Source organism: Aulonocara stuartgranti (genome assembly GCF_965226115.1).
Source record: "Aulonocara stuartgranti genome assembly, chromosome: 14".
NCBI lineage: Eukaryota > Metazoa > Chordata > Actinopteri > Cichliformes > Cichlidae > Aulonocara > Aulonocara stuartgranti.
The window spans coordinates 13,113,701-13,126,968 of NC_138950.1; the positions used below are offsets into that span (position 1 = coordinate 13,113,701).

The 13,268-nt window shown below is 39.8% G+C and overlaps 1 protein-coding gene across 10 annotated transcripts in view; it reads right to left on the reverse strand.

The window, feature by feature from the left end:
* Window positions 1-100: 100 nt before the first annotated feature.
* ncam1b (neural cell adhesion molecule 1b) overlaps window positions 101-13,268 on the reverse strand; it is an 84,050-nt gene continuing 70,882 nt past the window's right edge. For 6 of the 10 annotated variants that reach the window (XM_082503578.1, XM_082503576.1, XM_082503577.1 and 3 more), the window contains 6 exons: window positions 11,403-11,527; window positions 10,655-10,835; window positions 8,193-8,391; window positions 6,159-6,275; window positions 4,279-5,394; window positions 101-2,221 (listed from right to left, as the gene is read on the reverse strand). In XM_082503578.1, coding sequence (XP_082359704.1) covers window positions 2,107-2,221; window positions 4,279-5,394; window positions 6,159-6,275; window positions 8,193-8,391; window positions 10,655-10,835; window positions 11,403-11,527 — 1,853 coding nt within the window. In that variant the 3' untranslated portion in view covers window positions 101-2,106. Of the gene's footprint in view, window positions 2,222-4,260; window positions 5,395-5,445; window positions 5,565-6,158; window positions 6,276-8,192; window positions 8,392-10,654; window positions 10,836-11,402; window positions 11,528-13,268 lie in introns of those variants that run through there. The other 4 variants (XM_082503582.1, XM_082503575.1, XM_082503581.1 and 1 more) reach the window with 3 other exon arrangements.

Here is a 13,268-nt window from a genome sequence, read left to right on the forward strand (position 1 = left end):
TGTTAGAAATCTGTCACTGCACGTTCCGGATTCAAGTTGTGCTGGAAAAATAAGAACGGAAAAGTGAATAAAAGTAATGACAAAATGGGACAGGACGAAATTAGATTTGGAAACCATTTTATTTTGTAAATGGGTTAGCACTCAGACTGTACACAACAGATATTTTCTGAGTTTGACCCAATAAAACCAAAAGGAGCATCCAGAGGCGAGAGAGCAAAGTGGTCTGGTGACAGCACTGGAGTACAAGGAGAGTAAAGATCTTCTTTTATTCCTGCTTTAAAACTGTATCTGATTTTTGTGATGGTACAAAAAAAAGTATGATCATCTGTCTTAGGTGGACCACCTTGCTTCCTGCCAATGGTATCGTCAAGCAGTCGCTCTTGGTGAGTGATTTTTGTACAAAAAGACAAAAACTTAAAAAAAAAAAGAATTTCAGAGATCACATTACAGAACACTTGAATAACAACTGGGGGAAAAAATAAAAAATAAAAGCAATGTGTATAATTATTCCAGAGCAAGCCCCAAAGGTAACACTCATTAAATCAATATGAGCACTATTTGCCCCCATACAAACACGGGCATGTCTATCTGCCTTGTAGTTATACGTTATGATGTACTGACTGAATTCATGCCGAGGCTTGAAACGCCTTCCTTCACTACAGCTGGCGATAATATGGTGCTGTGACCAGAGACGGACAGTTTCATACACTACACGTGTTATAATGACCACATTAGTCCATTTATCGTACTTTTTCTTCTAATAACACATCAAATAAAAAGAATAGGCTAAATTTCTCACAACGAAGCTATGCAGATTATCATAGAAACTGATGACAAGACAATCTATTGACACACAGGCACAGTGCACAAGCTTGCAGGCAGGAACAGAAAAGAAATCTTTGTAGTTTTTAAATAGTACAAAAAATGCTTTTTTAAATTTCCTTTTTTAAATGTTTTTTTTTTTTTTTTTTGCTTCAAATGCACAACTCAAAACTATGAAGCCAGACCTTTGATCTGCGTAAATGGGAGGAAGAACTACAGCTCTCATAGTCGTCCCCCAAACAAACAAATTTAGCTCGAGATCACAAGACATTCGCTTGATCCACAGTTCTTCAACCAGCGGCTGAGAATCAGCAGCTGTGCTGCCTCCTGTTTGTTTGTTTGTTTGTTTTTTTGGTCTGTGACTGTTAGCGTTCAAGGAGTCGCCTTTTTGTTTTTCTCTAAATCAAATACATTTTATTAATGAATATTTTAACTACCAATCTGGTAAGGCAGTGACAGACTGAATAAATTTGATCCAGAAATGGTGTAAATCTGATCAAATCATGCACATCATGTACTTGTGGGATTCTCTCAGCCTCTTTCCCCCCTGCAGCTGGCTGTGGGTTAATCCTGGATTTCATATAACCATAAAAAATGGCTATAATCCAAAGGCCGAACTCGAGTGTATGTTTAATCAATGCCAGCATATATCTGCGCGTGATTAAACATCCCCGTAGCAGACGAAGTGAAACAGTAAACCTTGTAAACAAAACTTCACAACCAATTGCAGGTCAGACATGCAGAACAAGCTATTTAATGAGACTAGGCCACAAAAGAAGTCAAACTTAAAAAAATGCTGAAAAAAACATTTACATTTGAACATTAGAACATGAAAATAAGAAAAATAATTTCTATAGTCAGTTGTTTTTTTACCTTTACATTTCTCATAAGAATCCAATACTTTTGCGCAATTGCAGTCCAAACTATAAGCACAATAGAAAGTAGAGTCTAATTTTTTTTATATATATATATATATATATGCATGTATAAGTGATCTGTATAATTAGAGATTGTTCTTAATCTTCCTGACTGGTTAAATAAAATAATAATAAAAAAATAAAATAAATCTCTTATGACCTACAGATAAACTCCTTGGGTGTAGTAAACATTTCATGAATGAGAGCAGAAATGAAAGCACAGTCAAAGTGCGCTCTAACCAATCGACACGCGTGTTGTTTTGAGAGTGGAGATAAGGGCACTGGAAACCAAAAACTCCTGCAGTGTTTCTTGCTCGATGCTGCTGCTGCAAAATGTTTTGGATAGGGCTGGGATGTCCCCGGCCCATCATGCTTTGCTCTCGGCTGTATTTGTCTGTATGACACTGTTGTGTTCTGCAGAGATCAGGGTGTTTGGTAAGCCTCCCTCCTCAAGTTTGCCCTTCTCATCAGAAAAAATCTTCCTGCAATGGGAAAGAGACAAAGTTCAAAATTAGAAATCGGGACGTCTCACGCAAGACAACAGAAAATATCTGAACAAACAACACTTTGTTTGAACAGTTTAAACCATTTATTCTCAATGACATCTTCACCCAATATGTAAGAAGACACTGTATTTAGATATCTTCTTACATACCTCTTCACCACCTTGACAACAGTCAGATAAAATAAACAGATAATGGCATACCCATACACCGCGTCCTGTAACGACTAGCATGCCTAAACTGAAACAGCAAATATTAGCTATTAATTGCTTTAGTTCTACTACAGAGAGACAATGGTAGGACGAGAAATTAGCCCTGGGCTTGTGGTATGTGATGTCCATTTTCATCTTTAAAGCAATTAGCACAGTTTCTAATTGCTCAGAGCACAGAAACACCACAGTTAGAAGCTGTAGAATTAGTGAGAACTAAACATTGTGGTGATTAACAAAGGTCCATTGCAGACATGTAACACTGCTGTTAAAGTGATGGCTTTTACTTAACTGCTTATTGTGACTTTATTCAGACATGAGAGCAACGCTCAGGTACTCGAGTAGTTGAACAGTAGAGATGGAAAGTCGTGTTTTTTTTGTTCTCCTGACAGACATAATCAGTGACTGATTTTACAACGTATAAGTTGGATTTAAGCGTTTCTTTTTTCTGCAACTTAATACAATTGCTGTTGAACAATAATGACTTTACTGGCTGTTATTTTGCAAATTAAAGCTGATTTTATTTTCAGCGATTGCAAAAAATTGTGGGATGTGGGGCATGAGCTTTCTTCACTTCTGAAGGGAAGCATGCCAGAAGAAGTTTTAAGAACCACGGAGACATCAATAAGACGGCACGAATGAAAGCACACTGAGAAAGACAGAAGATCTGTTTACAGCATTTTTAAGGCTGCATCACTCCATTCACTCGTATTTATTTTCTTGATTATTTATTCCTCCTGTAAAAGGTCAAAGTTTCCTAACGCTCAAGGTTATTTCATCACTTCCTAAATTCTTCAAAACCTAAAAAATATTCAGTTTACTATAAATTTGATTTTAACTATTATGTTGATACATGAAGACTCACCTCAACAGCTCAACACTGGCTTAACCAGTTGGGTTCTTTTTACAGGAATCGTATGAGGCTCGGTTAGGGACGTCGTGTTGTCATGGTAACTAACAGTGTGCAAAACTAGTTCAACAGATGTTTAAGAGCTGTGGCCCTCGCTAGTTGGCTCCAGCAATACTAACTCACTGAACTAATTATTTATATTTGGATAATTTACAATGCCAGTTAACTGTTGTGTCCAGAATGGTATGTAGTTGGGCATAAGACACCCTGCAGACCAGTGATCTAGACAGTGAATGACTGTATGTAAGCCGTGTCAGAGTAAACTGGGTAAAACCCACTTGATCACCACAAGTGGTGTGTAGACATTCACCCACAATGTGAGAAAACTGCCGGTGCTAGCTCCACCTCCCTGAGCAAACTAGCATGACGTGTGCAATCAAAGATGTAACACAATGGCTTTTCAGTGACATTTAAGATAAAATCTACTCACTGAAGAATTTGAATAATGGTTTGAAATGACTTAAACATACGCAGTATTTCATGTGCACAGCGTTTAACCTCATTTATTAGTTTTCTGACCTGTTCGTGAGAATGATTTTATTGTCTCTGTTTAAGTCACTCACCAGGAACACACCTAGACTTATGAATGGCATGTCAAATTTCCATATTTATGTAACGAGCTTCTTGTCTTGAAAGGGATTTAACTACGTTTGTGGTGAATGTTGCAAAGATAGAGACCCCACAATGGAGAACGGTCACAAACAAAACAAAAGCATCGTATCACTTCTCTATCCACAACATTGTACTAATAACTATCTTATTATCATTACCACAATTTACCATTACAATATTTTATATATTGTGTGGTCAATGGCAAGATGCGGTGGTGAATGAATGGGTATACAAGTTACACACACACGCACTCACGCACACACACACACTCACACACACAGATAAACCTCTAGAGGGAGCCGTACTCATCGTTGACAGGAGGAGCAGTCTTGGCCAGAGTCTCTGATGGCTGTAGAACTGGGCCTGAGGGGGGGTCTGCTTCGTCTCCATTGGGTAGAGAGGGGGCAGCTGGTGGGCTGTCTAAGCTAATGAGATCTGCGGGGGGCATGGAGGGTCTTTCTGTCCCGTTTATCATCTCTAAGTCTAAATCTGCATTTTTGGGCTCCATGTCAGGGGTCAGTAAGTCATATGTGTCTGACGCTGATATAAGAAGGTTGTTCGATGGCAACGCCTCAAGATTCACAGGGACAGGATTGGAAGGAATAGGAGTAACAGGTAAAGGTGAGGGAATGCCTGAAACTAGAGAACCAGGGTTTACAGCATCCAGGTCTTCAGAAACACCGTGGATCACTGCAGGTGAACTAGTAGTAGCAACTCTGGCAGTGGGCGTGGTACTGTCAACAGTTTGATCAACAGTTTTGTCTTTGTTAAAGGCAGTAAGGCTACGCCCACTGGAATCTGGGGCTGTAGGTTTTGAATCTGGGTCTGGTGCAGGGGCAGTAGTTGCTAGACATGAGGCAGTTTGTACTGGTGGCTCTGGATTTAAGGCTACAGTGTTTGGCTGTGTGGGAGGTTTAGTGACTGGTGGGCTTGGAGCAGGTTTCCTGTTGTCTAAAGTGGGAGAGGAAGATACAGGAGAGACAGCCAGAGGAGAAACAGGGGGGCTACTTTTAGCATTCAGAGCAGCAAGTTTAGGAGAGTGTCTACGCTTCGGTGGTATTGGCGTCCCAGATTTTTGAGGTTTGATCTGTTCGGGGGTGCAAGGAGGAGTGTTTAATTTCTCCTGTTCTTCTGGGGCATCTCTTCCTCTCTGTTCTATTAGCGGGGCCATTTTAGCTTCAACAGCAGCTGTGGAGACGAGGGGGGGCGGCGGGGCCGTGTTCGATTCTGGAGTCGGGGCCGGAGCCAGGACAGGGGTGGGTGAGGGTTCGTTGGCTGGGGTGGACAGGCTACAAGTGAGGGTAGTGGTTTCACTAGAGGGGCTGTCCTGAGCGGGATCAATTGTTGCAGTGGCTGTGTCAGAGTTGGTGGCTACGGAGGAGAGGGTGTCCAGTGCCAGAGCAGCAGTGTAAGCCGCCTTCCTGAGAGAGCAGGGAGAGAACAGAGACACACAGACTAGACACCAGGGTGACTGTGACAAGAGGAGGGGTGGCCTGCACGAGAGCATGCAGAGGGATTAGTTGGCTTTAGAAATTCACACAAACATAGACAAAGCAACTAAAAGAAACACAAAATACAGCAACTTTTAAGCCTAGTGAGAAAAAGAAAGAAGAAGAAAAAGAGGGCATCATGCTGTGAGTGGACATCAAAGGATACATCCCATACACACACCAACATGGAGTACACTGACTAGGAAAACTACTGTAGTAAAAAAAGGCACCAGCCTTCCTGCAGGAAACTACAGCACCACAAAGAACCACCTATTAGGGTTAAACAGTACCAGTGGCAATCTCATACTGCATAATCTACTTTTTTCCAGACTGCTGATATGAGATGGCTTGCTGAAATTGTCAAATGGCTTCATGAGTTGACCACACTCTAGAGGACTAAAGCCTTTGTGTTTATTTGACTGGTATTGCTTCAACCTTCATACAATGAGACAGAAAAAATCTCCAAAGGCTGGAGAAGAAACACAAAATACAGCAATCCCTCTGGTTAGGGAATAAAAACAGAAAAGCAACACAGTCCAATGGACTCCACTCAAGAATGACCTCAACTTTTTCAATAATGTAAAGCGTCAAATTATATCCTGTTGAATAAATTCATTATTCTTTAAAGTGGAGTGCAGTGTACAACAGCTCAGAGCGGTAAAAAGGCCGTTTGCCGTGTGTCAGCGTTTACTTACTCTGGCTCTGTGAGAGGTGTGGTTTCATTCGGCTCTACGGGTCCTGCTGCGTTATGATTGGCTGAGCACTCATCCTCTGTTCTGACTTCCACTATTGGCTCTTTGGACTCATCTTTCCTGTAAGACACAGACAGTCTTGCTAAGCTGTTGTTTTTGGCCAAGCAGGCAGTAAGAAAGGATGATTCAAAAGCAGCAGACGGCCCACAGTGATCATCTATTTTCAAGCTTACAAAGTAACGTCAAGTCATCCATCTGGCTGTGCTTTCGTGGAACCGCACTCATGAAATGTAACAATCCAATACGTAATGCAACATCTTACTCAGAATGATTCAAAACGACTGCCGTTTTGTATACATGAAAGCATCCATTCAGTGCTGCGCTTGAATCAAACATCCTCATCTGTTTCATTGAAGGAAAATTTCATCTTACCTATGGGGCCATTTTATTGATTCATGTATTCTTGCTGTACTTCAGATACTGCCTGGTTAGACATTGTTTATTACCTATGCTGGTTGATTCAGCCACCATGAAGGCCATGAAAATCTCTCGCTTTGAAAGGCATCTTCACAACTCTGCTGCATTCAAGGCTCGGACCAAGGCCAGAAGCAAGTTCAGAGACAAGAGGGTGGACGTGGGAGAGTTTTAATAATTTCTTTTGACTCTAATTCATGTTTATTTTGCTCAAGAGGCAATCTCAGTTATTGTTTAATTACACAAGCTTCCCTTGATATATCTAGATATAGCAGCCCAAAAATAAAATAAAACCTTCAGCTAAAATTCTAAGTAATCTTCAGAGTTCATTCCTGAAAGGCCTTCTGGGAAATGTGGGAAGGCCAGTTATTCTAAGCTGAGGTCGGCTTATTTAAAACGCAAACAAAAGGTAAATTGGAAGATAAATAAAACCCTCAAACACATCACATTTCTACAAAGAATCTTCTTAATTTTGTCTTTCTTATTACCCACAGACCTGCTTACAACAAAACTGAAAATTCTTTTCTATCTGGGATTTTGTAAGTTAGGTACAATATGTAACCACATCAGTCATTTCTATCCACCACTTGCTCTTCCTGTTATACAGACTTTAAATAGTGACTGTGGCGTACATCACCAGCTGCTTGTATCTTCTCCCTGCATGATTCCCTGCATTTTTACCTGAAGTAATGAAACAAGTTTGTTGTGTGTACCTTAACCATTTTGCAAAGTGCTTTGCTGGAGGATGTTGAAGTAGCGCATTTTGAGCTAAATGTTTATTCGAGGCAGAGGTGGCTTTGGCTGTCTGACATGACTTGGTTTGTCTTTTTGTTGAGCATACTAGGGAACATAAGCATGCGTTGCTATAGCAATGGCATTATGATATGATCTGACACAGCCCTAATAATCACTTTATAAAGCTGATATGGTGAGAGTGCTTGTGTCAGGTTGTCTGACTGTTACATCCAATATTAACTCTGCGTTTAGCCGTTTTATTCTGCACCAACTCCTGATGTGTCTTTATCTCCTCTATGCTCACCCATAGACATTACAGAAAATCTGGACACAGTCACCCTGAAACCACCCTTTTGTAAAAGAAGTAACAAAACCTTAAAGTAAAACTGTTGACTGAGGTCACAAAGAATAAGAGCCAAAAGTTTTCCCATTTGCCTCTACAAAGACTTTTTAGTAACAGATCACTTATCCTCAGGCTACTGGAAATAACGCAGATTTAAAGCACTTGAATCAATGTTGGCTTTGCTTTTAAAAACCAAAAGCTACATTAGTCTTTTATATACAGTCTACCTTTTCGACTAGCTAGTTGCTCAGTCCTGTTGTTGTTTGGTGCAAAGTTGTATATAACCATCTCACATTACACATGTAAGAGATCCAATCATCTGATCCAATCTTAAAATGAAGATATGCATACGCTGAGTTGAAACAATCTCTCTGGTTCCACATTTTTAACTTTGAACATAAATTAGACATCATATGTGTGCCATCAAATACATCAGTTTAAAAGACCCAGACAACATGTATGTAAATATACAGTCTGATACTCACATGAAGGCTGCCTTGCCCTCCTCTAAGTTGTGCCCTTTGGTCCCTGTGCCTGACTTGCCGCAGAGACACATGATGAGGCCACATTTGTTAACAAAGTAACAGGTGACATCCACAGCCAGGAGCAGGAGTATAAATACTACAACGAGGATTCCTGCCCAGAGCATGATGCCCATGGAGAGCGGAGACTCTTCACTTAAATCTGCCACACAAGAGATGAGAAAAGGAGGGCGCTGAACTAACGTAGCAGGACACACTTTTACAGAAACCATGAACAACTAAATAAAGTGCTGACGTGTTACTGTAACCACAAATACTTCCATAAAACAGAAACAACTCACCTGCTATGAACACTGATAGGTTCTAGATGGCTCAGCACAACTTTAGATGCTGTGTGTCGTTTGTATCGACTGTGCTGTCAGACTTTAATTATTTATATGACTTCATTTCTAATTATGAGGCATACTGAAGATTTGATATGCATGAAGCTGTGCATAAAAAAACGAAAAGTATAAATATATATTCAACCCATTTATTTGGTAGTAGAAAGAAGAGCAAACCAAAGCATACAGTGTGCTGCTAGTTACCCAGACATGTGGAATAATCTGTGCACAGAAAATGAATGTCAGGCTTTTCCCAGATTTAAAAGCAGTGATGTATTGTCACTGTTTGGGTAATATCAACTTTGATTTAGCAGAAATTACTCTAAAATATACATTTAACTCTGCAGGTAATTAACATGTAAACAAGATCTATACATCTGAGTAAAGCATCCCAATTACGTACGTATAAAAATGACTATTGCTGATGACACTTGCGAAACATTACATGCTGGAGGAATATCTGGACATTTATCTTAGTAGTCCGCATAAAAATAAGTTGTTGTTTGATCATTCTTTAAGTGGCTTGTCAGTCTGTGCCAATATAAACAATTGTTTCCCCATTTTATGACCTTAATTGTGTAAACGTTAATATTACAAACCTTTACATTATGCAGAATTTTGTGAGCTATTAAACAATATAATACAGTGCTTATGTAAACACACAGGTCCAGCAGTCAGCCTTCACTCTGTTCTAATGCTACTTGAAAAAAATCTACTATTGTTCATCACTGTAAACTGGCACTCTTCTCTGTCTCTCTTGTCTAGTGCTGATGACTAGCAGTGCTAATGCTGAGCAGTATGAAACTGTGGGAGGTGGAGGATTTCCACTGCCTTTGGTTCAACATGTCTGTCTGGTCTGTTCTGAAACAACACAGCACTCTTTTCCTCACCCATAACAGAGACACATCTGTCATGGACAAAGTCTGTTGTAAGTGAGTGAAAGTGTCCAGAAAGACAGCCAGAGAGAAGGCAAGCTCTCCTCTACAGTAATGGTGTGAATTTCCTCACGAAAACTATGAGAGCAGGAGAACAGTGATGAGGGACATGATGAGTGATACCAAAGTGTATGTTACAGATGAGCAGCCCTGAGTGGCTGTGGGTGGGGACAGCACAACCCAGACCACACCAAAATGCACACAGGTCGGGACGAAAATGTTCACGTGGTCCACCACACCAATGTCCAGGACCAGGCAAGAGAGCAGGAACATTGAGAGAGAAAGAGGGGATAAAGAGAGAAGGGGGAAAGATAATAAAGGAAGAGGGGGAGAAATGAAACGGAACAAAGAGGGGGAGAAAAAGAGAAGGGCGGGGAAAACAGAGGAAGAGAGAAAGTGAAAATGTGTCAGGTCTGAAAACCAAAAGTGGAAAAAAAAAGACGAAGAAACTGATTTCTTGTATTGAAAAAGGGGAAAAAACAGCAACACATCAAAGCAAAAGCACAGCACAAAAGAGGAAAACTACACCATGTCGACTAGATGGTGACTCAGTGGTGGGTGAGTGGAAAATGCTTTAGTTTGGAGAATGAATTAGGAAAAAAGTGAGAGGAAACATAATGGCCTGCTGTGATGTTTCAGTGAGGTACTCAAGTGTGTCTATCACCCAAAGAGAATTTGACAGGCTGTGTAGGTTTCGGCACGGTTAGTAAAGAACCTTCAGCTGCAGTTAAGAATTCAACATACGTGTTAATCAGCGGTTACTGAGGGTCATTTTAAAAGCTCCAACCAGACAGAGACAAACTATCCACATTAACGGTAAACAAAGCTACAGACATTCAGAGGAGATCATTTTATCCTCTGTGTGAGTGTGTGTGCCAGATCTGCAAGCACAAACTCAAGCTCATTTAGTGAGGGCTGTCAAAACTTTAAAGTGAGAAAATTCAGCCGGAAAATCATTTTTGGCTCACCGCCGTCCACGAAATCTATTTATTTTTTCTATAGATTTATTTAGTTGTCATTCACCCGTCAGCGCTCCAGATTTAAAAATAGAACAAGCTGCTCTGGTTTTCAGGTTTGAGTTTGGCTCCTCAGGTTTCTGGCTGTTTAGTTCCACATTAGTGTGAGTGACCGGGGGCAGGTACGCTACCTGGGATGGCCTCTGGCTCTGACGAAGTCCTGAAGGACATGGTTGCTGGCTGAGACTTGCCCTTCTGATTCTCTGCCACCACATAGATGTTGTACTCTGTGTCCCACTCTAACCCACTGAGAACTATGTGATCACTGACACTGGGCAGCCGGATTTCTGGTTTCCACTCTGAAGACTGCACCTAAGGAGACACAGATAAATACAGTGCATGCATTCAGGGTTGAAACTTTATTTGGTCTTGTGAAGGTGAAATTTTTAAGCATGTTTTCAAATTGCTCCAAAAACACCTGTAAGAGCTCGGAGCAATCAAAATTTGTGTCTGTTTGGCCAAAACATAATTCATTCATTATGAGAATATGAGAAGTTTTTCTATTTTCTGTCAACAAACCAGGTATTAAATAACAATTTCAGCCCTAACAACAGCTTGAAAATCACAGAATTAAATTTTTTTTGCAGTGCTTTTGAAACTACAAGGATTTGGTAGAATCATTATTACCGCTGCAACTAAATTACTGCTTTCACTGACGATTAAGTACTCGATCAAGAGTTACTGATCAAATTTTTGGCATATAAAATAGCGTAAAACGCACATGCCATTCTAAAACCCACAAAAAAAGCAATCTTAAGACTATGTAAAGCAGTAAATGTTCAGAGAATATTTCATCGTTTTACTTAAATGATTAAATCAGTTATCAAAGCAGGTGCCTTAGTTGAGAAGGAGCAATTGCTCTTTAATCCCCATACTCACTGGTTTATAACGGATAAGATAATGTAAGATGGGAGAGCCGCCATCATCCTGCTTGATCCAGCTCACTCTGAGGGAGTTGCCTTTACGTTGAAGTGCTCCTTCAAGTTTAGGAGGATTAGGATTCCCTACAGGGACACAGGAGCAAGATGGAGGTCATTTAATGGCTCATTTCAAGAGGTGCAGCGAGCTAGAGGGTTATTTCTTTGAAAGAGGCAGCTCTGTCAGTCCACTTTTCCATTTTGAAATAAAGGAAAAAGAAAACTTTCAGTCCAAAGTTTGATCTTGGATGCTCTCCTTATTGTTGACCTTTTAGGTCACTTAACCTCCCTTAAACGCTCTCCTAAGGGTGGCTTGTGTTACTAATTAGTGAATGACACACAGCCGCATGCTTATCTGTTTCATCAGAGTTGCTGTGTGTTGCTGCTGTTGCTGAGTGACATCAATTGGCAGATGGACATCGCACCAGGCTTCAGGCTAAAGAGTTATTTATCATTAACTAAGAATACGTATATAAGATTGCCAAGTTCCAGCACAATAACAGGGTTTGTCTTTAATTGTTGTATAGTTGTACCTACTGGCATGGAAATCGCACAGAATTATACTAACATATGTCTTGTCTGTCTTAAACCTGTAATCATTTATCTATTAAACACTGATTACATAACAAACACCAATTAAGTCTAATATAAATGTAGTCAACATAATTTAAATTTATTCAAATTAATTTTTCTGACATCTTTTTGTGTCCATTGCTGACAGGGTGGAGGTCCTGGGGGGCAGTTGAAACTCTCTTTCCAGATAGATTAAAAAATTAAAATGTTCTGCATCAAATGAAACCACTGAATTTATGCATTAGCATCACATAAAGGCTACCTGATATGTAATTGAAAACTGGACGTCCTTTGTTTGTTTTACAACCTAAACTATTGAGTTCTGCCACAGTACACATATATCATTTTTCCAATTGCTTAAAATAGAACTACAGACTGATTTCAGTGACCTAAAAATATTCTAGTGTTTCATCCAGGGTTACTAAGTGGAGCCGAATCATCAGCTATGAGCTGATGGAGAAGTAAACAATTAATCCTGTATTTCTGGTAACTAACAGTCTAAATACATTTCAGGAATGGTTTGTATTCATAAGTGTCTGTCACAAGTTTCCAAAGTATAAGGTAAAGTCAAATATCTTGTCTAAACTCTAAATTTCAGTTTACTGTCAGAAATCTCAGAAAACATTCAAATTTGATGAGCTGGAACACTGAACGTGGCTGCTGATTTGTTTTGTCTCAGATATTTGATTAATCAACAAATTATTGAAGCTCTAAAGGTTAATGCACTTACAAACAGGTAACAAGAAAGATGTGCACAGTGGTTAACATTCAGGATTAGATAAAGTCTAAGCTGTTTAAGCCTCAGGTTAAATAAGATTAAGAAAATATAGAAAATATATACCAGCAAGCCTGCTGCAAGGATGAGTATTTTGTGGGATGGCTGGAAGATACTGACTATGTTTATTACACTTGATTTATAGCAACACATCCTATAAGTAAGAATGGTAACATCCCTCAGGTGACAGGCTATCAATACTATGTAAGTGAAGCTAACAGTAAACACTGCTGACTGTTATTTAAACAATAAATACATTCTCGTTCTCTACGTTTACATTTATCTTGCTCAGGCAAATGTCTAGATGACTGATTAATGTGTTACACGACCGCAGAAGCAAACTATGTGCTGTTTTATCTGCTGAATTCTTTAGTTCAAGTTAGGAATCGTCAGTCAGGAATCTGCAACAGAAAGTTACCTTCTGCAGAGTGGAGGGAATCATCAGCAACATGCAAGCCAAATAACAGTCGCAGAGACATA